Source organism: Haemorhous mexicanus, chromosome 4 (assembly GCF_027477595.1).
Source record: "Haemorhous mexicanus isolate bHaeMex1 chromosome 4, bHaeMex1.pri, whole genome shotgun sequence".
Lineage (NCBI taxonomy): Eukaryota > Metazoa > Chordata > Aves > Passeriformes > Fringillidae > Haemorhous > Haemorhous mexicanus.
Window position 1 is genome coordinate 62492378 of NC_082344.1, and position 20595 is coordinate 62512972.

Consider the following 20595-nt stretch of genomic DNA (forward strand, 5'->3'; position numbering starts at 1 on the left):
CAGAATACCTTCTGGTTTGGTTTGGGAGGCTCTTCAATGTTTCTAATTCCTGCCATAATTTTTGCTGTAAAACTCTCTAAATACTATCGTAGGATGGATACAGAGGATGTTTATGATGAGTAAGTATATATTCCAAAATAAACTAAATGGCAAATGGATTAAAATGTTTTTCCTAGTGTTTCACATGAAGGCTCTATTATTCTTAAACCTGTGCTGCCAGATTAGAACTGCATGTTCATGTGTAATGCTGCAGGTTTGGGTCAGTGCCTGCAAAGTGCTTCATGCAGGTGACCTTTGATAGCCTTGACTTGCCATGAGTACAGATAGTGCTGGCTCTGACTTTGAGAATCTTATGCCAGAATGAGGTCTTCAGAGCTTTGTGAGCAGCATTTACATAAATAAGTTCCAAATGTGCAAGTTATTAGCTTTGCTAAGTAACCTATTAAAGTGAATTGTGCCTGATTTGTAGTCTTCTTTAATTAATTTTTTGCTTTCTTGCTGTCTTAGTTATTTCTAACCAGTCTTTCCTTTTTCAATTGCAGTTCCTCTGTCTCAGGGACTTGGCATTTTACTTTATGATAACTATTCTTACGTATTTTCCTATCAGTTTTTTTACTGTTTTCTTTTCTGCTCCTTGTTTTGCTCATTGTTCAGTTAGCCTGTGCACTGCATTTCTCCCATTTCATAGTGATTGTTTTTCATTGCACATTCACAAGTCAGTAGAGCAGAAACAGGCATGTACAGCTGAAATTACTCACTTATTAGAGTCTAGTTAATTACTCCTCCTTTTCTGTGTTTTTTAGTTTTGAAAATATACCCATGGAAATGTAAAACTTTTGCTGATATTTATTGAAATTATTTTATTAATATGGGAGGGTTTATATTTTTAATGTAACTTGTTACTTCAAAAGAGGTAACATGTTCTCTTTCTCCAGACTTGTTAGATTATATTAGAGTCTCCAACTCAACAAGAATAGAAAAATAATTAATTGATTTTTGGAGAATATAAAAATACTATAAAATGTAAAGTTATAATTATACCATAACTCTTGAATGTTACAAAGGAAAAGTTCTATTCTATTGTACAGACACAGTTTATCTTTGCATATAATACCATCATCCATATACATGTCTTAGAAGCCATATTGTGCATAGTGCATCTTATAGTTAACATGGTCTTTCTTGGTGTATTTATTTTATTGCAGTACAGAAAATGGTAATAATGGTTATCATAAAGAGCATTTATATGGTATACACAATCCTGTTTTTACAAGGTAAACCAAGTCTGAAACTGCATGCCTTCATGTGTCCTTACTTCAGCTTCTCTTTTAATCACATTTCCAATTTTCTTCATGCTTTAAAGTGAATCTCTTAATTCTCTGGGGTTTTTTTTTGCATGATTATTCACTATAGCAAATGCTGTATAATGTATATTTCTCAAATATTCTTTACATAACACTAGGTATAGAAGTACTTTCCTGCAATTTAACAAAGTAATTGCTTAATTTGATCTTAAAATCCCCGTAATCAGGTATTTAGTCAGCACAGTGGTTGGTCCTAAATTGACAAACCTATTAAAATGCTCTGATAGCAGATGAAAGTGATAGGATGGAAATGCATCCTGAGTAGTTTTATTTTTTAAATGGTGAGAAGAGATCTCCTGTGTAAAAGGCAAGTGTTCCAGGTATGCAGGAAGCATGAACATAGAAAATGGGTGTTTGTGCATGGGTAGGACTAGAATGTAGAAGAAGCTCAGGTTATGTTCAAAAGAAGGAGGATGTTGGGTTTATTTTCTGCCTCTGCAGCTTCTATGCTGTAAAACATGAGCTAGTCGTAAGACTCAGTTTCCAGAGGGTTAATACTCTATATCCCACAACTTCCTCATTTGGTTTTGTAAAATTTGCAAGTTGCTTAAGAACAGTTTAAATTTGTGATTGAAATCTGTAGCTCACTGTGCCTTACTTTGCAACTTCATGACTGAACGGATAGATTGAGTATTTATAGAGAAGGTACCACAGTGCTTTAAATAACAGGTGAAAAGAGAGAGCTCAGAGTTTGGGTCTTGACAGAGTTCATGGTTACATCTGATGATGATGATTATGATAATGAGGATTGCTATTATTATTATTATTTAGGACTGTATTTTCCAATAATTAGTTACTGGCCAAATCTTCATTCCGTATCTCCTTCTGAAGGAAGTCTTTATAAAACAATATTTTTAGTGATATTTATGGTCACAATTGTTGTAGTGTGTTCTGCAACTTAAGGGTGCTTACTTCCCAAATTAACTGACAAGGAGTTTAAGTCCAAAAAACTCTCCACTGCCATATCTAAGGACTCTCAGTTTTAAGGGCTTCCAATATTTTATATAAGAGAAAATGAAGAATTTCCCAGGGCTTAGAACTCCTTTTCTGATCTCTGAATCTTTAATATGACTGTTAATGTTCTTGAGATTCATAGCATGTTTTCTTACAGTATCTCAGTCATTGATAAATAGTTTAATTCAGCATTGCTGAACAACCTAAAAATTACTAGCATAAAATAATCTTTTACACAAAGATCCACTAGTTCAGTTCTGACTTATTTTGATAAAATGCTAAATTCAGTTTGATGCAGTGCTGTCTTCTGATGTGCTAACGAAGGTAATTGAAAAACTGCTAATTATGGCATACATGCTTTGAATTTCTCAGTATGGCATTCCCATATGAATAAAATCAAATTTCAGCATACTTTTTGCTTTTATGCTATCCTTGATTTTTCTCATTTCCTACAAATTATTTTTGGATATACTTTGAGAGATATGACTTTGAATAGATCTCTGTACACCTATATTTTGCAGGTTTAAAGAATGCCATAGGATTGGACTTGGGGTTTTTTTATCCCTCAAAATCAGCTGGATAATTTTGCTGAAAAGAGATGCAAATATTTTTATAACACTAAGATATCTAAGTACAAGTAAGAGCTACATGAGGTGTATGTGTCTCATACAGGTATTTTTATATTCATGTTAAAGACACTAATAACCTCAAATGCAGCCACCATTTTTGTGAGAGCAAAAACATGAGGCTGGATTAAATTCACAAAAGAGGGGTGTTGAATAGGCAATCCAAGTATTTACTTCTACAATGAAACAAAAATAACCTGAAAGGTTGGTGGAGAAAAACATGAATCTATTTCCTCTTGTTTGAAAAATACTTGATTAAATGAGTAAAACATTGAGACTGTCTTAGGCCAGCTGAGCTTGTCTCAGCTAAGTTAGACACAGTATTTCTGTTGCATTTGTGGATAAAAGTAAATGATGGCTTTATTTTATGGTTTTTTATGGTTGTTTTTTTTTCTTTTCTTCTTTTTCTCATGTAGCTCTGTGGAACAGTGGTAACACATACTGGAAATGTTGAGGGGTAAGTAATAAACTTTAATCAATTCTAGACCTGTTACTATTTTACTGGTTTAGGAAGGCTGCTCTGATTGCTGCAACAGGAATATGCTGTGAGGTCTAAAACCAAGAAAAGTTATTCAGTCATACTGATGTTTGTATTAAAATCTGTCCCTTCATTCTGTTTAAATTACATAGAAATTCAGTCTTTGTAAACTTTTTCCTGAATTGTTTTTTGTTCTTATTTCCAGGCTATATAAATGAGGCTCAAGACTCTTCTGTGGGAGTTCATCATTGTTCTTCCAAGTGTATTGGCATTTCCATTCATCTGACAGATCCTGAGCCACTTGTTTATGTCAGCTGTACTGTAAATCCCAAATATACTATTGAACGTTATGCCATAAACTACTGTACAGAATATTTTGTGATCAGGGCACTGCCTCTCAAATACCACTGTTCAAGGCTTGGATTAAAATGTTTTTTTGGTTTTTTACTTTTTTACACTGGGCTTTGTACCTTACATCACAGTATATAAATTAATTAGATTAACAGCCTTTGCCTAGCAATTCTCTTAAAATTGTTCAAGTTCTTCTCTTAAATTGTTGATTTGTGTTAAATACAGTACATACACGTTTACATAAAAAGACATTTTGTATACCAGAGACTTTTGTATATACATTTTTCTTAAAACTTCTAAGTGTTTAGTTAAGATTTTAATATTGTATAATACTCTTCACAAATGAATTTACCAGCATGATCAGTGTTGCTATTTGGTGCTCCTGAATGACTACATTGGACTAAATTTGGATTGTAATGGGGTCCACAGTGTCTCTTTGTGTGTCTGAGAAGCTCAGTTGCAGTTTTGTTTTCTCCCCCCGCCTTTTTTTTTTTTCCCCTCTTTTCTTAATTATTTAATATTTGGTGGGTTTTGCTGTATAAGACCTGAAAGGGACTTTTTGGAGAAGTTTGTTTTTAAATTTTGGGTGGGAGGGTTGGGGGTGTGTGGGATGCATAATATAGTGAAAAAGCTAAGCTTTCTAGAGTTCAGTAGTACTCAAAAAGAGCATGAGGGATGTCCTATGTTGGCAATTTTTGGAATGCTTTACATTCTCTATCTTCCTATTCTTCTTTCACACCCACTTCTGTAATGTCCTTAATAGTATCACTGTGGCTCTTTTGGAGGCAGTGGTAGTATTTTTGGTAAATAATACTATACTGTGATTTACAATATTGAAATTCAAATCTGTTTAGCAATTGGAGTTAACATTTGTACTTTTGGAGTTATTTCACCAAATTTAGGCATATGGTTGAATTGCTGAATTAGTTAACAGTAGACTTTGTCAACAAGGCAAAAACTCCGTTACCAGTGTAAAACCTTCTGGTGAAGTAGTCAATATATTGATCTAAAATAGTACCTCTTCATCTATCAGTATTGTTAACTTTGTTTCAAACAGGGTTCATTGTCTTGAAGTAGAGATAATCCCGTACATCATTATTATAATTTTTAAAAAATGCTGAAAAATGATACCAGTCTTTAATCTGGAATAACCTTAAATTTTTCATTTTTATGTCATAAATGGAAACATTTCTAATTGACAGTATGTAGCATATGTGTATATGTAATGTTCAGAATTGCAGATTTTTAAAAGTTTCTATTTTTAATTTGAGAAAATATTCCCAGTTCATTTAAATAAAAAATATCTTGCTTAACTATCTTATGTTTGGTTCTCCCTTGTTTTGTTGTGGAGACATCTCTCCACAAGAAGAGCTGCACAGAGTTAAAATCTTGTGAGAGTGAATTTCTTTACCCTGATTAAAAATCTTTGCTACAGATGAGTTTTGCTTTTGCAACAGGAAGGACTGAAAGGGCTTTGACTCTGGGTGAGGGAGCTTCCAACTTCCACCAAGAATGTGAATTATGCTAAGATGGTAGGATTCAAGCTGTGAGCTGTGCAGGATACCTGTTTCTGTATGGCACTGGCAGCAGAATTAAACATTGGCTAGTTCTTCAGGTCCCACAGTTCACTGCTGGCATCCTAGCTTACCTTATAAAAGGACAGTTGTTTTCTACTGACAAACTATTTAATCTGAAACACAGGCAGACAGGACTAAAATGTCAGATTAGAATGAGCCAAACACTTGGTGGGAACATACTAGCTGTAACACAAATATATTTGAGTTCAAGCTTTGCCATTTCTCCTTATCCTTGTGGTTTATTTGTTCTCATGATTGTGCTTGAAAAACTTTGAGAACGAGAGATCTGAAACAGGTATAAATTAATTTTTGAATTGCTTTGGACTCTTCAGCAAATCTAAAAATTCTCGGTGCTGTTGTGCATAACAAAGTGCAAACAATACATTTTTTCCTCGAATATTAGGAGGTATTCAAGTGCTTGCAGTAGGGATTTGACGGGGGTAACAAGATTCCTCTGTCTGGCTGGCTGTAGGGTGAGAAGACTCCCCAGAAAACAATGGAAGAGTGAATGGTAAGTCTTAAGTAGGCTTATGCCATTGTTGTCCTAAGACTTGGCTGGAGCCACACCCGACTGAGCCTTGAAAGAGAGAAGAGGAACTAATGGAAAGGAGCTAGAGATGAGGTTTCTGCTAAAAATGTTAAGATAGCCATGGAGAGGGAAGAGAAAACAAGGTTGTTCTCTGTTAAATGGTATTTAGTCATGGGAACCTGATGGCACACTGACTGGAAGAACAAGGTTAGGATACCCAGAATGGCTGTTCAAGTGGCTGCTTCTTCAAGCAGGCAGCTTTCAGGTTACCTGGGCTGCCACAGCAGCAAAGGACTCTTGTCCCTCTGCTATTAATGAAGCTTTTGTTGTTGATGATGTTCTGCTTTCCCATCTGTGTTAAAAGGAATGGTTTTGCCTTGGTATTTTGTTTAGCACTACCTAGTGAGTGACTAAATACACAAACTGCTGTTCTGTTCCATTGTGTATGGCCAGTCTTAAACCCAGGGTTTCCAGCACCCCACAGTTACTGCAGCATACCTAAACAATCCAAAAGCCCTTTCCAGGAGCTGGTCAGGTCAGGCTGGCTGTGGCAGGTATGCCTGCCTAGTGGGGGTCTCACTACCCAGAAAAGTACTGTGGATTGCCACAGCAGGGGAGGGATTTATCCTCATGACCTGAATGCTAAGGGAGTTACAGTGATTTTTCCTTAGCTCTGTTTTTAGTTAGTGCAGCAGAAACTGCTAGGACAGGATCAGCACTACAATATTTCTGTTCTCCTGCCTTTGTTTTACGGCATTTTTACAGCTCACTTGTTACAAAGAGGAAAATATCTATTAAAAAAAAGAAAGTGATGAAGTGCAAATACCTGTCTGACATGCTCTGTGCTCTGTTCCCTGCTGCTGAGAACTGTGATAAGTTAGTTCTGCTGCCTTGCTCTGTTGGCTGAAAATGACTGGTGATGTGAAAATGATGATAAAGCTTCCAGATGTTTGGTATTTTTTTAGACCGGTAATACCTTATTTTGCTTAAGCTTTATTTCTTTTCTATGTGTACATACATGGCTCAAAGAATGTGCACTTGATCCTTCCATGCATCCCCAGTGCATGTCGTGTGTGGACAACAGGAAGAGCTAAAGTTGCATCCTTACTGTGAAAATCCACAGAAAGCCCATTCCACAAATCAGCTTTTTTACCAGGACACTTACACTACCAGGACATTGATAATCATCCAGATGCAGAGATTGCTTTGGTACTTCTTTTTTTACTTTGATATCATCTTACAAGCTCTAGCATGAAGATAGCTATAAAGCAGCTGGAGAATGGAAAATATCTGTTAAAAATCAAATATGACATGTTCATCATGGATAGGAATGTCCTTCTCAGTTATACAACTGCTGTTCTGTATTTTAACTGCATTTACAAGACTTGTCTTGTTACCTTCTTGGGAGTTCACACTCCCAAGGTTATTTGACACTCCCTCAGGCTATAAATTATGGGCATTTGCCTACTGAAGTGTGATTTATTATTTTTATAAAAATGCCCAGCCCTTACATCCTGTGTTTAGCTGGAAAGTAGCTTCTTTGTGCACCAAGACTTTAAATTGTGAGCAGCCATTTACTTACTGCTTTTACTTCTTTGGATCGTGTTGTTCAAGGGTCTCGGTTCACTCCTCTCACCATGAAGAGTTTTGTTCTCCTTTTCCTCGTTGTGATCTGTGGCATGGGAGGACTGGGACAGAAGCTGAAGCCAAAGAAAAGAAGCAATGGTGAAGAAATCAAATTTCGGACTAAAACCAAAGATGTTTGCACAATAACCACGAGTGGTGATGACGAGGAGATGGAACTTAGAATTGAATGCAAAAGCCAAGGCATGTCCTACTGGTGTGAATTCACTGGCAAGCCATCAGTCTGTCGTGCTTTCAGAAATAATCCAAAGATTTACTGGAATCAGATCGCTGCAGAACTCAGAAAGGTCCCGCACGCTTGCGAATCCATGGAAGTGTTGAAGACCACCATGTGCCAAAAGGCTCCCCCAGAGGCTCTCATGAGGCAAATAGCTGCTGGTATGGAGCCAGAAGATCTAGCAAACCAGGAAAAATCAGTCCAGAAAGCTTCCATTCCTATGAGAGAAGCAGGGCAAAACTCTGACCTAGCTCTACATGGTCAAGGGTCTGAAAATGAAACAGAAGCAATGAAACTGGCACGGGAACACTGCTGGGAATCTCTGCATGGTGTCTGCTCCTACATCATTGGCATCCTTAGGGGTTAAGGATTTGCTTCAGGTAAAACTAATCTGGAAGCACAGCAGAATATACCTAAGAGTAATTCTGTTCTACAATTTTATTTTGGGGGTCTCCAGGACGTAGACAGGGAAGTGCTAAGCTCTCTTGCTAAAATCTAATGTTACAAGGCTTTTGAGGGGCTGGACTGCTTAAATTTCCAGTGATCCATATTGGTTCAGGACTCCTGTACAGCCTCCTGTGAGGTTTTCAGTAGGTGCTAAGATGTTTGCCCTATCTGTTGTTAATCCTATGGTACTTCAGTTCTAACTGTTTGAATTGGGCTAATTTTTGCCTTCGTCACTCCTTTCCTCTTGTGCTGCCTTCTGGATTTATGCCAGAAAAGTACAATAAATACCAAATGCATCATATCCAGCCAAATGCATCAGTTAGAACAAACTACATTCAGAGACTGAGGGAATAAAGCTTATTCATCAAAACTGCTGGTTAATAATAAAATATTTTAATCTAAAAAATTAGTTCATAAATCCCTTGCAGAAAACCCAAGTGGACTGTCTTGGTTTGCGAGTCTGTTACTGTAGGGGATCACATGTAGGCACTTGTTTGGTAAGTCTCAGGTTTTCAGCCAGCATTTAAAAAGGCAAAGCCCTTTATTGCAGAAGTGATTGGTTTTATATCCACTTCTGTTCCAGCTCAGAGAGAAAGCCAGGAGCTGATAAGTGGACCTGGCAAACTTGAAAGAAATGGGAGTATATGCAGTGTGAGCTGGCAAGTGTTTAGGCTGCTAATGATAATTTATGCCTAATACAGCAAAGTGACTAATTTTCTTTTTTTTTTTTTTTTTTTGTTTTGTTTTGTTTTGTTTTGCAGAGCAGTGGTATTACAGCTGAAGAAGGGTCCTTGCTGCATTGTAATAATTTAGACATAAGAATTTTGGTTAAAAATCAGTAATTTCTATAATTTTTTTAGCTGTTTCCTTTTTAAAGAAAATAGAAACTTTTTAACACCTCTGAAAAATTCACAAAACTGGAGTGACTGTGCTCAAAGTATTAGGATGAACTAACTGCCCTTAGGCTTGTTACACACCCAGGTGTACTGCATTTATGTAACCTTGGATCTGCTTGACCTTGCATAGGTTTTTGTGTGTATTGACTTGCTTCAGTTTGTTAGAGATGAAAGCTGTTAATGATGATACAGTTAGTGCAAACAATAAAAATATGATTTTTTGAAAAGGGATGGTGTGCTTTCTTGAAATTTTAACTGGTGCTGTTTGTGTAAAATCACAGTATTTGACACTTTATTTCTTAAGAGATTGTTGGTAGAATGTGTAAGAGAACTCAGAGGTCTGAGTCACTGCTTTCCCACTGTGAACAAGTTTGCATGAATATTAATACTTTCAATGTTATGAGGTTTATATTGCAATAATGAGTTTCAGCCAGCAGGAAAAAAAATACTGTAGAAATAAGAGAGTAATGTAATAATATATTTCTGAGCATAGCCAATGAAAAGTGTTCACCAGCGATGGATTTGCAGAGTTCAGTGCTACCAGGACCTGTTAGTGGTACTATTAATGTTTGGTTTCAGTAGATATTCTGAAAAGTAACTTGGCAATTTGGGCACTTGCCTAAATCTCCTCAAAAAACAAGATCTAATGGCCTGTTGTCATATTACAACACAGTCAGGTTCAGATTATTATTTTACAACGATCCTTTTTGTTCCTAAGTGAGTTTCACAGCAGGGATGTAACTGGAAATTCTTCATACTGTAGAATTTAATAGTGCTCTGTGTTTGCCTTGCAACGTTTCTGCAAGGTATTGTTGACTCAAGTACTTCAGCTTTACTCACAGATTTGTAATTTTCACTACACAATTCCAGACCATGATTGTCCAATCATTAAATTTTATGCCTTGTACCAAAAAACTTGAAATCAATTTCTTTCACCTAACCTCTTGATATATATGGAAAAGAATAGCAAGTGATGACCACAGGATCAGAGCAGAAGGTTGCATGTACAAGGCAGAAATATCATTTGAATGCAGATAAAATGTGTAAGCTGTATTTTTCTCTGTCATTAATCCAATGTGGTTAATTTTCACTTGTGATCTCAGTTATCATTGCCAGGCTCTTGTGCTGTGAATAAAAAATGTAGTACACCTACTCACTTAATTCTGTCATAGAAATTCATATAATTGTCTGATTTGCAAACATGCACAATGCATCAAAGTGATATTAGGGAACTGTTTGCAATGTTAAGGGGAGGTTGTGGGTTTTCTTAAGGTGTGCTTTTAAATGTTTTTAAACTCCTGTTACATATGATGCAAAACCCATTCTGCAGAGTGAGTATTTTGCAGTAGTATCCACAGCACTAATGACCTCCCAAATGAGACAGTGACTTGCATTGGGAGAAATCTGGGACAATTGGTCACCCACCATACTGTTGGTGGGAGAAAAGAAGAGGTTTAATCTGTTCACCAAAAGAACATTTTCCCCTTCATGCCATCTTCTCTTTGTGTACCCTGAGCTCTGGAGGCAGCAGAGTTGTCTGTCACTTTGAAGAACTGCTGATACAGTCTAAAATGTGTGGCCATCACTAATTGTGCTCAGCAGAGGACAAATGTCACACATCAGCACACTGTTTCCCAGGGAGCTTGTGTCTCATTTCAGTAGAGCAGGGCTCTGCTGGAAAGGGCTCCCTGCACTGTGCTGCCTGGAATGACCACCTGAAGTTTCACTGTTGAAAGCAGAAATCCAAGTCTTGCACCAAAGGCCTCCCCCTTGACAAAATGCTTTTTGTAACATACTCGGGACCATAGTTAAGCACCACATTTTAGAAAGAGGTGAAGGTGAAGCATGCCATGGATTGCATTTCATTGACAATGCTGTGCAACCCTCAGCAAGTCACTTGAGTATAATCTTGCTTTCAAAATGTTTAGAAATTGGGTGTTAACTGAAATGCCCCACTTCAGTGTAGCAGCACAGTGACTGTATTGGCTACATCACCACTTTAATTGTGTTTAGCACCAGACAGTCATGACATTTCAGTTTCCTTCTGAGTATGAAAGTGCTATTCATTGATGAAAGGATGAATTGAGAGGTGTTTGTGGTGAGTTCAGTGCAATCTTTGGGTACCTCATGAATGCATGAAACTTGCTGTTTCATTCCTTTTTGGTGAACTAGTTAGTCCTGTACATGTAAGTACCTCAGGAAATCCATCCAAGTGGAGGTTGAATTTGTCTTTATTTTCCTGACAGAGGAGCAGCAGACAAAAAAGCTTGTCTGGATTCCTGCAGGTGGGGAGACCATTGATACCCAGGCCTGCTACTTCTGCTGATAATTCAGTGCAGTGTGAGGTATCCACCTGCTTCAGAATCCTCATGTTTAGGTTTCCAGGGAAGCACTGGAAGTACTTCCTATTCCCAAGTACTTGCTATTTTGATAATGGAAGCCTCCAAAAAAAAAAAGCAAAATCTAGCATTTGGAGAACCTGTGTATGCAAGGATGTGTATTTGACACACTTAGTTAAGATCCAAAAAAGGCTGGAGCGAGTCTAATGGAGAGCTGTCAAGATGGTCAGGACTGGAGCACCCTCCTGTGAGAAAAGGCCAAAGGAATGGGTTTTGTTCAGCCTGAAGACTTGGGGAAGAACTTAACAGCCAACCCTCAATCCACATGAGAAAGCTCTAGAGACCACAGAGCCAGGTTCTTCACTGATGTGTGTGATAGGAGAAGAGATGCTGGTCAAAAATTCATAGAGGTGAGGCTCTGATTGAGTGAAAGGGACAACATAAAGAGGATAAATTCAGGAATGGATTCCTCAGAGCTGCTCTGGAATCTCCATTTGTGGAGCTTTTTCAAGACCCACTGGACAAAGTTTAAAGCAACATACTCTGTGCTGATGACGCTACGCAGTAGTGCACTCTGGTGTTTTCTGAGAGAATTGTTTAGGTGTGTTCTCTGGTCATTCTTGCATTGTATGCAGCATTGGGCTCTGCATTCTTGATTTTTCAGTAGATATCATAGTTGATATGGCATGGATTTAAGGGAAAGATACCTCTCACAAAAGGAAAAAGGAAAGACTAAAATTTCCCCAGTTTCCCACTGCTGTTCCTACTTCTGTAGAAGCTTTATTGTTGTCTCTTCTTTTCTGTTTCTCTTGCTGTTGCCTTTCCCAGTCTCTGCTTTCTTCTTGAAAGAGGAGTCAGTCACACCACAGGAGATTTTTTTGGAGTTCCCTGCTTTTCCCCTTACAAATAAGAATTGTTCTAATCAGACTTGACAGATCATTTTACAGTGACAAAAAGTATGTGGTACATACATAGAAGTGGGACATACAAGAACAGGAGTAGGAACTCAGAGTGGAGGAGGTGCAGTCAGTAGAGGACAGGACATTGATGTTATCTCACAGACATGCTGTTTACTTTCCCATCTTGAATACAAATTAAACTGCTTGAATGACAGGCAGGAGGCCAGGTCTGGCTTTCCAGAGCAGCTATGCTGCTATATGTGCAGAGCAAGAATAAAATTAAGCAGATGTGTGATGTGGAGGGGAAGTTGGTGTTCCCCTCCCTGCCCTCCTCAGCAGGTAATGGAACTGTTTGTGTAACAACTGCTCACCTCAGGCCTCCCTCCCAGGGTGGCTCCTGCTGCCTCAGGGCTCACAATGCTTGTAGTCAGGAAGGGAAACAGAGGTGTCCTTTCAGATTCTGCTGGCTGCAGATGTAAAAAACCCTGCATTGCTCTGTCACTGCTGTTGTGGCCCGTAAAAATTAATGTGCTGGTGGTCGCCCTTTATTTGTCTTACTGGTGTGACATGAGGGCACTCCAACAAATGCAGCTGTAATGAAGTGCCTACGGACTAGGCTAGAAGCTCCACTAGGAAGGAAATGGTGAGCAAAATTCAGGCTCTGACCTCTCCATTTCCTCTGCCAAACAACCCAGCAGGAGGGCAGGAGTGCTGCCCCATCCTCCCCTCTGACCCCACTCAGAGGTACGAGCAGACAACATGGGTGCTCTCAGAGAGGTACTGAGATGACCCCTTGCTTCTTATACTCCAGGAATTTACCATGGGTTTAATATAAATCTCCCATCTGAATGCAGCAGTGTTTCTCTGGTTTAGTTAAGTTTATACTTAATTAAAACCATTACTCTTCACTTCTCTCTGTTCATCACCTTAAATACAATGATTTGGAGAAGGGACAAAAAGCTGATAAGGAGAGGAACAAAAATAATATTTAAAACCTAGTGCTTTTATATTTTAAAAAAGCTTTGTACGAATACTAAGCAGCTAGTCTGGAGTAGCTGGCTCAACAGAGAACACATTGATGGGTTAACAGGAAAGGGCTTTTGATTATGCCAAGGTTTCACTGATTATTCCAAAACTAAAATTTACAAGTGTCTATATGACAAGAAGACAGCAATGAATAAAGTGGCTTTTGCCCTTTATGTAATGCTTAAATAAATTACGGTTTAAATTATTTTGTGAGATAATTTCATGAAGTTTTGTTGACCTTCAAAAATCTCTTTTTGTCTTTTCAGAAGCTGTCCAAATGTTACAGTTTTTATTCTTGATCCCGTCTGGTGTACCCCATCTCACCACAGTATAGTGGTTCAGCCATTGAGCCCTTTTCTGGTGTAGACCACACAGAACACTTCAGTCCTAGTTCGGAGCAGTTTTAGACTTTTGGTGGTGCTGAGATGAGGCAGGTCTAAGGGTACTTTGCTGAGCTCAATTAGACTGTAAAATACCATTGTCAAAAGCAATTGGGTAGCTCCATTTATTTTCAGATCTGGGGTTAAATCCTGACCTAGCACCACTGTGTTCACCTCTAAACCATATCCCCAAGTGCCACATCCACATGGCTTTTGAACACTTCCAGGGATGAGGATTCCACCACTTCCCTGGGCAGTCTGTACCTGACCTGTACCTGTACCTGACCAACCTTTCAGTGAAGAAATTTTTCCTAATACCCCATCTAAACCTCTGGCAGAACTTGTGGCTGTGACCTCCTGTTCTGTCACTTGTGACCTGGAAGCAGAGGCCACCCCCACCACCGGCTACCACCTCCTTTCAGGTAGGTCTAAAGAGTGATAAGATCCCCCCTGAGCCTCCTTTCCTCCAGACTAAACACCCTCACCTTCCTCAGCTGCTCCTCATGGAACTTCTGCTCCAGACCCTTCCCCAGCTCTGTTGCCCTTCTCTGGCAGGCTCCAGCACCTCAAGGTCTTCTTTGCAGTGATGGGCCCAAGTCTGAGCACAGGATTTGAGGTGTGCTCTCACCTGTGCCCAGCTCAGGAGGACAATCCCTGCCCTGGTCCTGCTGGCCACACTGGTGCTGGTACAGGCCAGGTGCCTTTGGCCTTCTTGGCCCCCTGGGCACAGCTGGCTCAGTGTGGCTTGTTCAGTCACTGTCAAACAGCACTCCCAGGTCCTTTTCCACCGGGCTGCTTTCCAGCCACTCTGCCCCAGCCTGTAGCACTGCCTGGGGTTGTTGTGAGCCAAGGGCAGGACCTGGCACTTGGCCTTGTTGAACCTCACAAAATTGGGCTCAGCCCCCTGGTCCAGCCTGTCCAGATCCCTCTGCAGAACCTGAAGTCATTTGGACTGCATCATCAATAGCACACATATTATACTCACTATCTAGTAATTAAAGATGGTTTTAAATAGTCTAGGACTCAGATTCTGAAGGCTGTGGGTGGGCAAAATGGGAAGGGGATGGGAAGGCTGTTCTTTAACAGATGCAGCTTTCAGCCCTGTTCCCAACCAGCAGGTTTGTTAACAAGGACTTAGGACCTCTTTACCCACGTACAGGAGAAAAGTCCCTGAATTCCCTGCTGGCATGGAGTAGGACATAGATTGAGATTCCTCTACAGGCACAGAAGAACAAATAGAATTAAGAATGAGGAAAAGGTTATTTGATGCATTCATGTGATATCAGAGGGGAAAGTGGTAATTTAAACTGGAATTGGAATTGTAATGCTGCACCTTCAGCAGTGGTATTCTGATGCACTGCTTTTCACCCATTTTCAAAAAAGTTCTGACTGAAAAGGACTAAATTATTCTAAAAAAATTTCTAAATATTTAGAATATTTCTAGCTCTCTGCAAAACCATTAAAAAGTATTAATACCTAATGTTTATGATTATTAATTTCTTGTCTGCTGATGGTCTCCACATGGAGGAGCTGTAGAGTTAGAAATGACCCAAGAAAAAACACTTCAGAGATGTCGTGTCTTCTCCAAGTTAACTGAGCAGCCCCCAAATCTATCATAAATGTTGAGGTGTGTGCATCCTTTCAGCTTTTGCTGACCCTAACAAGTTGCACTAGAACTTGGAAAGATGGATTGGGAAACTTTTTTACTTTTTTACTTTGGCTTCTATTCACCACATACCTGAATCTGTTGAGATCACTAAAATGAGAATGGCAAATAAGATTTATCCATTTCCTTTGTGCTTTCTCTGTGCCTTCAGAGGGTTGTGTTGGATGTGGAAGTGCTGAGAGCTGCCAGCCCACACAGCAGCTGTGAAATGCAGACCTCTGTGGTCTTTATTCTGCCTTGCTGAGCTTTCAGCAGGAGTTTTCAGAGCCCCTTCCAGGTGTGAGCTCTTACAGCTCATACTGTGCTTCAAGGATAACCCAAGGATCATGGAGGGTAAACTTCATGGCTGATCCTGCCAGTGGACAGGTCACATTTTGGGGCTGACATGCCTTGTGGAGGCATAGCTTGTGTTAGCCCAAGGCCACTTTTGCTCTGTAGCTGAAGTAGCTTCTTCAAAAGAAGAAGGAATAATCTAATTCAGTGAAATTGTTGTCACAACTGTGACTGCACCTTCCTGCTGTCTTTGCTGGGATAATGCTGTGGTTTAGGAGCCAAGGCAGTGTCAATGCAGCTTGGACAGCTGTATTTTTAGTGACAGGAAAGTTCCAGGAGTGAACCCTGTGTTGGTTCCTTTTCACCTGGAATCCACTGAAATAAAAACTCCTGTTAGTTATTTGCAGGATTTAGGTCTCTGTGATGGCTGACCCCAGGCATCAGTGAAGCCTCCCACAGCCACTCACTCTCCTTCTCCAGTGGGATGGGGAGAGAACTGGGAGAGAAACAGAGAGGAAGGAATGGGGGTAGAGATAAATCATTATAATAAGTGAAGGGAAAAGGGGAGAAACAACAGCAAGTGATGCAAAGACATTTTCTTTACACCTCCCCCAGGCAGGCTGTGCCCACTAATTCTCCAAGCTGGGTTACTCTAGAAGGACAAGCCCCAGTTTTGCTGCTGTGGGCAGCATCACACAGCATGGAATATCCCTGGGGTCAGCTCTCCTGGCCCTGTTCCTCCCCTGTCTCTGGCACACCCCCAGCCTCCTTACTGGAAGGGGGCACAGTGAGAAAAAGAGAAGGCCTTTGTGCTGTTCAGTGCCAGCTGAAACATGGGCATGTTGTTAGCACTGCTCCAGTCACTAATTTAATCACAGCACCATGTGGGCTGCTATAAAAAGCTACATCCATCCCAGCCAGACCCAGAACAGTCTCCTACACCATAAAGTCCCTGGTTTCCTTTCCTCTTTCCTGGTTTCTTTTTCCTGGAACAGTTTCTTGGTTCCTCTTTCCATTTTCCCACTGTACTTAAAAAGTGTGAATGAAATGAATGTTTATTCCATAGCAAGTGCTAGAAACATCTTGCTGTGCTTGGAACCAGTCCTAAAATTATAGGGCAGTGATGAACTCAAGAGAGTTTATGCAGTATAGTTTCTTAGTCAAGGTGGAACTATCCATTCCTCTCTCTCCACACAGAATATGCACCTGTCTTTTCAACAAATATACAAATAAAACCACTAATATTAATGACTATAACAGAAGGAAAGAAATGATTCAATGCATATATATTATGTTGTGTTGTTATGTTATTTTACATTATATTACATTACATTACATTATAGTATAAATATAATATAATATAATATAATATAATATAATATAATATAATATAATATAATATAATATAATATAATATAATATAATATAATATAATATAATATAATATAATATAATATAATATAATATAATATAATATAATGTAATATAATATATGTTGTATATATATGCACATATATATTTATTGATACAGCTTAATTTATTTACAGACTTAAGCTTTATAGGAAGGGCCATGAGAGTAGATGAAGACCAGAGTTATCACTTTTAGAACTACCAGACTTTTGAAAGTCCATGTATTCTGACCAGGACTGCATTAGAGGAAAACTAGAAAGGAAATCCAAGTGTCTTTGATTTCTGAAAGTAAAAGGTTCAGATCATACATGGTTTACAGATCAGACACAACCTCAGAAGAAGCTGTCAGCAGCCAGGGAAGAATGTCTCTATTATACCACACCTTGGCCTGTGCACACTCTGTCTTCAACTCCATTTATGTTGGTCCTTGTGTCACTTTGCAACAACTTCACAGTGTGGAAGAATTTCACCACTGATCTAGTGCTGAAATTCCATACTTCCTTTTTTGATCTTGGTTCCCCTCACCTAGGCAGGATCAATTTGTATTCCTGCTGTGTCTACACAAAGTAATTCAGTACTGACCGGTGCATACATCAGAAAAAAACCTAAAACAAATACCTAAGTAATTTAAAATTCCCACTAAGAAGAATAGATCTTACCTTTTTGAGAAGCTGGATTATAACTAGAAGAGGGCTAAATCTCATTTCTTACCTTCATCCTCCTGAAGTAACTCTGCAAGTATTGCCTTCATGCAAAAATGTTTTTCTGCTTTGCAGCTGGAAGCGTGTGGGTACCTTTTCACTGCAGTGCTTTAAAGGGAGCTCAGGCACTCATGACAGCTGAGAGAAGTTGCAGCAGCACCAGGCTCAGGGCTTATGGCAAGCAGGACAATGCCTTGTGTTCTAGTGATACTGTCTGATGATTTCATGCCTTGTGTCCATTTCTGCCTTCTCATAGTTACACGATTTGCAATTACCCTGAGGGGACTAAAGGCAGTCAGTAATTTACAATGGCATCTTTTTGTCATTTTACTCACTTTATCTCTCTGTAAGAGACCCATCCTTTGTCTGATTGTATTTCTGAAGCTTTTCTGGTCAGAGAGGCTCTTGCATTGCTCTAAGCTGTGGAAGTCTTAGCAGACCAAGACAGCAATCAGTCAATAGTTTTTTCCCCTGGCTGCCAAACCAACTTGAGCATGCCCTGAATACCATGAATCTGTGCGAACATATCTAGTAGCTAACCTGCTCAAATAAAACCACAGGACTTTGTAATGACTGTTCCTGGAGAATCTTTTGCTGTGCTTAAGGTAGAGAAGTGATTAACTTGTATTAGAGCCAAAAGCAAATGAAAATATACAAATTCAGGTTTTGAGGCTAAATTCTTCCAGATATTGGAAAGGTCACTATGAATCACATTTCAGTCTAGTAGCCTTTTATTTCATGTTACTTTTATTCTGAGGTTTTTTTCTTTCTATATAAAATGTATCCCAGGTGTTCTGTGAAAGATAAATCCTGCAGAAGAAGCAAAAACAGTTGTGGGGTTTTTATCTATCAAATACAATCTCTTATTTGGTGATCCTGCAGCATTATCAGAAACAAATTCTTAGGGTCTGCCTAGATTTGGATATATTTAGTGCCAACTCTTGTGTCTTGTATACCAACAATCATTCTTATCATGGCACCAGCATTTAATGTCCTGTATAGAAGAGGATAATCATGTTTATTTAATGGCAAATATTTATACCTCTTTGAATTGTTTCAACGTCAAGGCAAACTTTCTTTAAGGTCAGCCTGACATACTTCCACAATAAAATTAAGGGAGAGGAGACATCTCAAATTTCCCTTGTTTGAATTCAGAAGGCCTCCTCCTGCCAAGGCAAAGCTCTTTGTAAACTCCATTTAGCATCAAAATTTTGGGTCTTCTGTTTAATGTTCAGGATTTTTTCTCTGTATTATCTCATTAAACAGGAGGAATTTCCTCACTATTTCAGGAACACTCCTAATGACCATACTCCATCACGGGCTTGGATCTGCTTGAATTAGCCAAAACCAGTTGTATTTTTGTGGAAACCCTGCTGTCCTTGCCTACAGAGACAGAGCAGTGCTCTGCAGGTCTGGAAGGGAGCTCTGCCTGCTCCAGCTGCCCCTGACAGCGTGGGCAGTGAGCAGGTCAGTGGCAGATGAACAACTGCTGACTGCCCCACCTGAGCTGGGAGCCAAGAGGGCTGCACCTCTGCTGAGCAGAGCCTTGGTGGCAATCAGTGTCAGGATCTTTTAATCAGAATGTTGCCCACATAATGCATCGTGTAAATAAAGAAACACTACAAGTAAAAACTGCTGACTTCATGATGAAGAAGGTAACAGTAATACCAGACTTAAAAATTATGGATAAAATTATTAAGCTGTTAGTTTATCACTTAGAGATAACCACTATATGAAGCAGCAGTTTTCACTCAATTTACTAATGTTTGGGGAATTTAGTTCTTAAATGCAAATGTGAACCTCTGCATGAACTGGAGTTTGCTATAAAATAACCTTGCTATTAATCTTGTATATTGCTCTTTTTTTATTAGCTTAAAACATAAAGCAGTCATTTGATTTCTGTTGTTCTGTGATTAACTTACAGTTAACAGTTGTTTGAATTAACTAGTGTTTGTTTCTTTTTATTTGGGTTTCATGATATTAATTTTCATTTGGATGCTCTTCTGCCAAATTCAGTTGTCAGTTTTGGCCAGCTTGTGAAATAATAGTGTTAAAGTCTCATTGAAGAGAGGCATCTCAATGATGTCTTTTTTTCATATTTATTTAACTAATATGAATTTAATCCCAGGTCAGAAGTAACTGAAAATTGTTCACTGATGAGTTTGCTTCCACTTCTTTCAAATAATTGTGCCTCCATGTAGAATAAGTAATTAGCAGAGCTCAGTGCACTGAAACCATCACTACATTTTAAATTAAACAGCCACTTCCAGAGAAAGGAAGCCTATTCCAGTAGGCCATGGAATAATTTTCTGAAGTGTTGGGCTCAGGCAGCGAGATGCAGAAGAGCTGGTGAAGGTGTCACTGCCTGTGTGAGCAGTTGTGTAAAAGGGCTGCAGCACTCAGGGCTGTTAGCTTCCTGCCTTTTGTTACTCCTCAACTCACACAATCAAGCAGGAAATCAAGTTACAGTTCCTTGCCTGGAGCTTGTTGACCTAGGGGTGGGAATGATCACAGTCACTGTAAAGGTGACTGCACTGGGAGGTAGAGGTGGGGCTGCCACATCTGTCCATTAGCACACCCGGTCCTTCAGCAGGTATTCCTAGGGAAATGATGTTCACCTACAGCCTGGGCCTCGTGGTATTTGGTTGGTGAACAGCCCAAGAACAGGCTGCTTGGTTTGAATTACAGTGAGAATTCCATATTGATGATGTGTGTGCCTATACACCACCAATTGCTGCAGGACAGTACTGGTGGACCTTAATTTGAAATGTAAGTAGCTCTTCACATCCCTGATCCTGGGTCTGTTTTAATTCACTTT

At 39.3% G+C, this 20595-nt stretch overlaps 2 protein-coding genes across 6 annotated transcripts in view; both read left to right on the forward strand.

Moving 5' to 3' along the window:
* Positions 1-5089, forward strand: part of PROM1 (prominin 1) — a 62507-nt gene extending 57418 nt beyond the window's left edge. For 3 of the 5 annotated variants that reach the window (XM_059845126.1, XM_059845128.1, XM_059845127.1), the window contains 4 exons: positions 4-119; positions 1206-1274; positions 3361-3401; positions 3628-5089. In XM_059845126.1, coding sequence (XP_059701109.1) covers positions 4-119; positions 1206-1274; positions 3361-3379 — 204 coding nt within the window. In that variant the 3' untranslated portion in view covers positions 3380-3401; positions 3628-5089. The remainder of the gene's footprint in view (positions 1-3; positions 120-1205; positions 1275-3360; positions 3402-3627) is intronic. The other 2 variants (XM_059845129.1, XM_059845131.1) reach the window with 1 other exon arrangement.
* Positions 5090-6571: 1482 nt separating this feature from the next.
* On the forward strand, positions 6572-9310 carry FGFBP2 (fibroblast growth factor binding protein 2). The gene is made up of 2 exons (XM_059845132.1): positions 6572-8120; positions 8949-9310. The coding sequence occupies exon 1, from the start codon at positions 7517-7519 to the stop codon at positions 8105-8107; it is 591 nt and encodes a 196-aa protein (XP_059701115.1). The 5' UTR covers positions 6572-7516; the 3' UTR covers positions 8108-8120; positions 8949-9310.
* The last annotated feature ends 11285 nt before the right edge of the window (positions 9311-20595 follow it).

Excerpts from the sequence above, each read along its gene's own strand:
- FGFBP2 (XM_059845132.1), top strand. The coding sequence starts at position 7,517 with ATGAAGAGTTTTGTTCTCCTTTTCCTCGTTGTGATCTGTGGCATGGGA.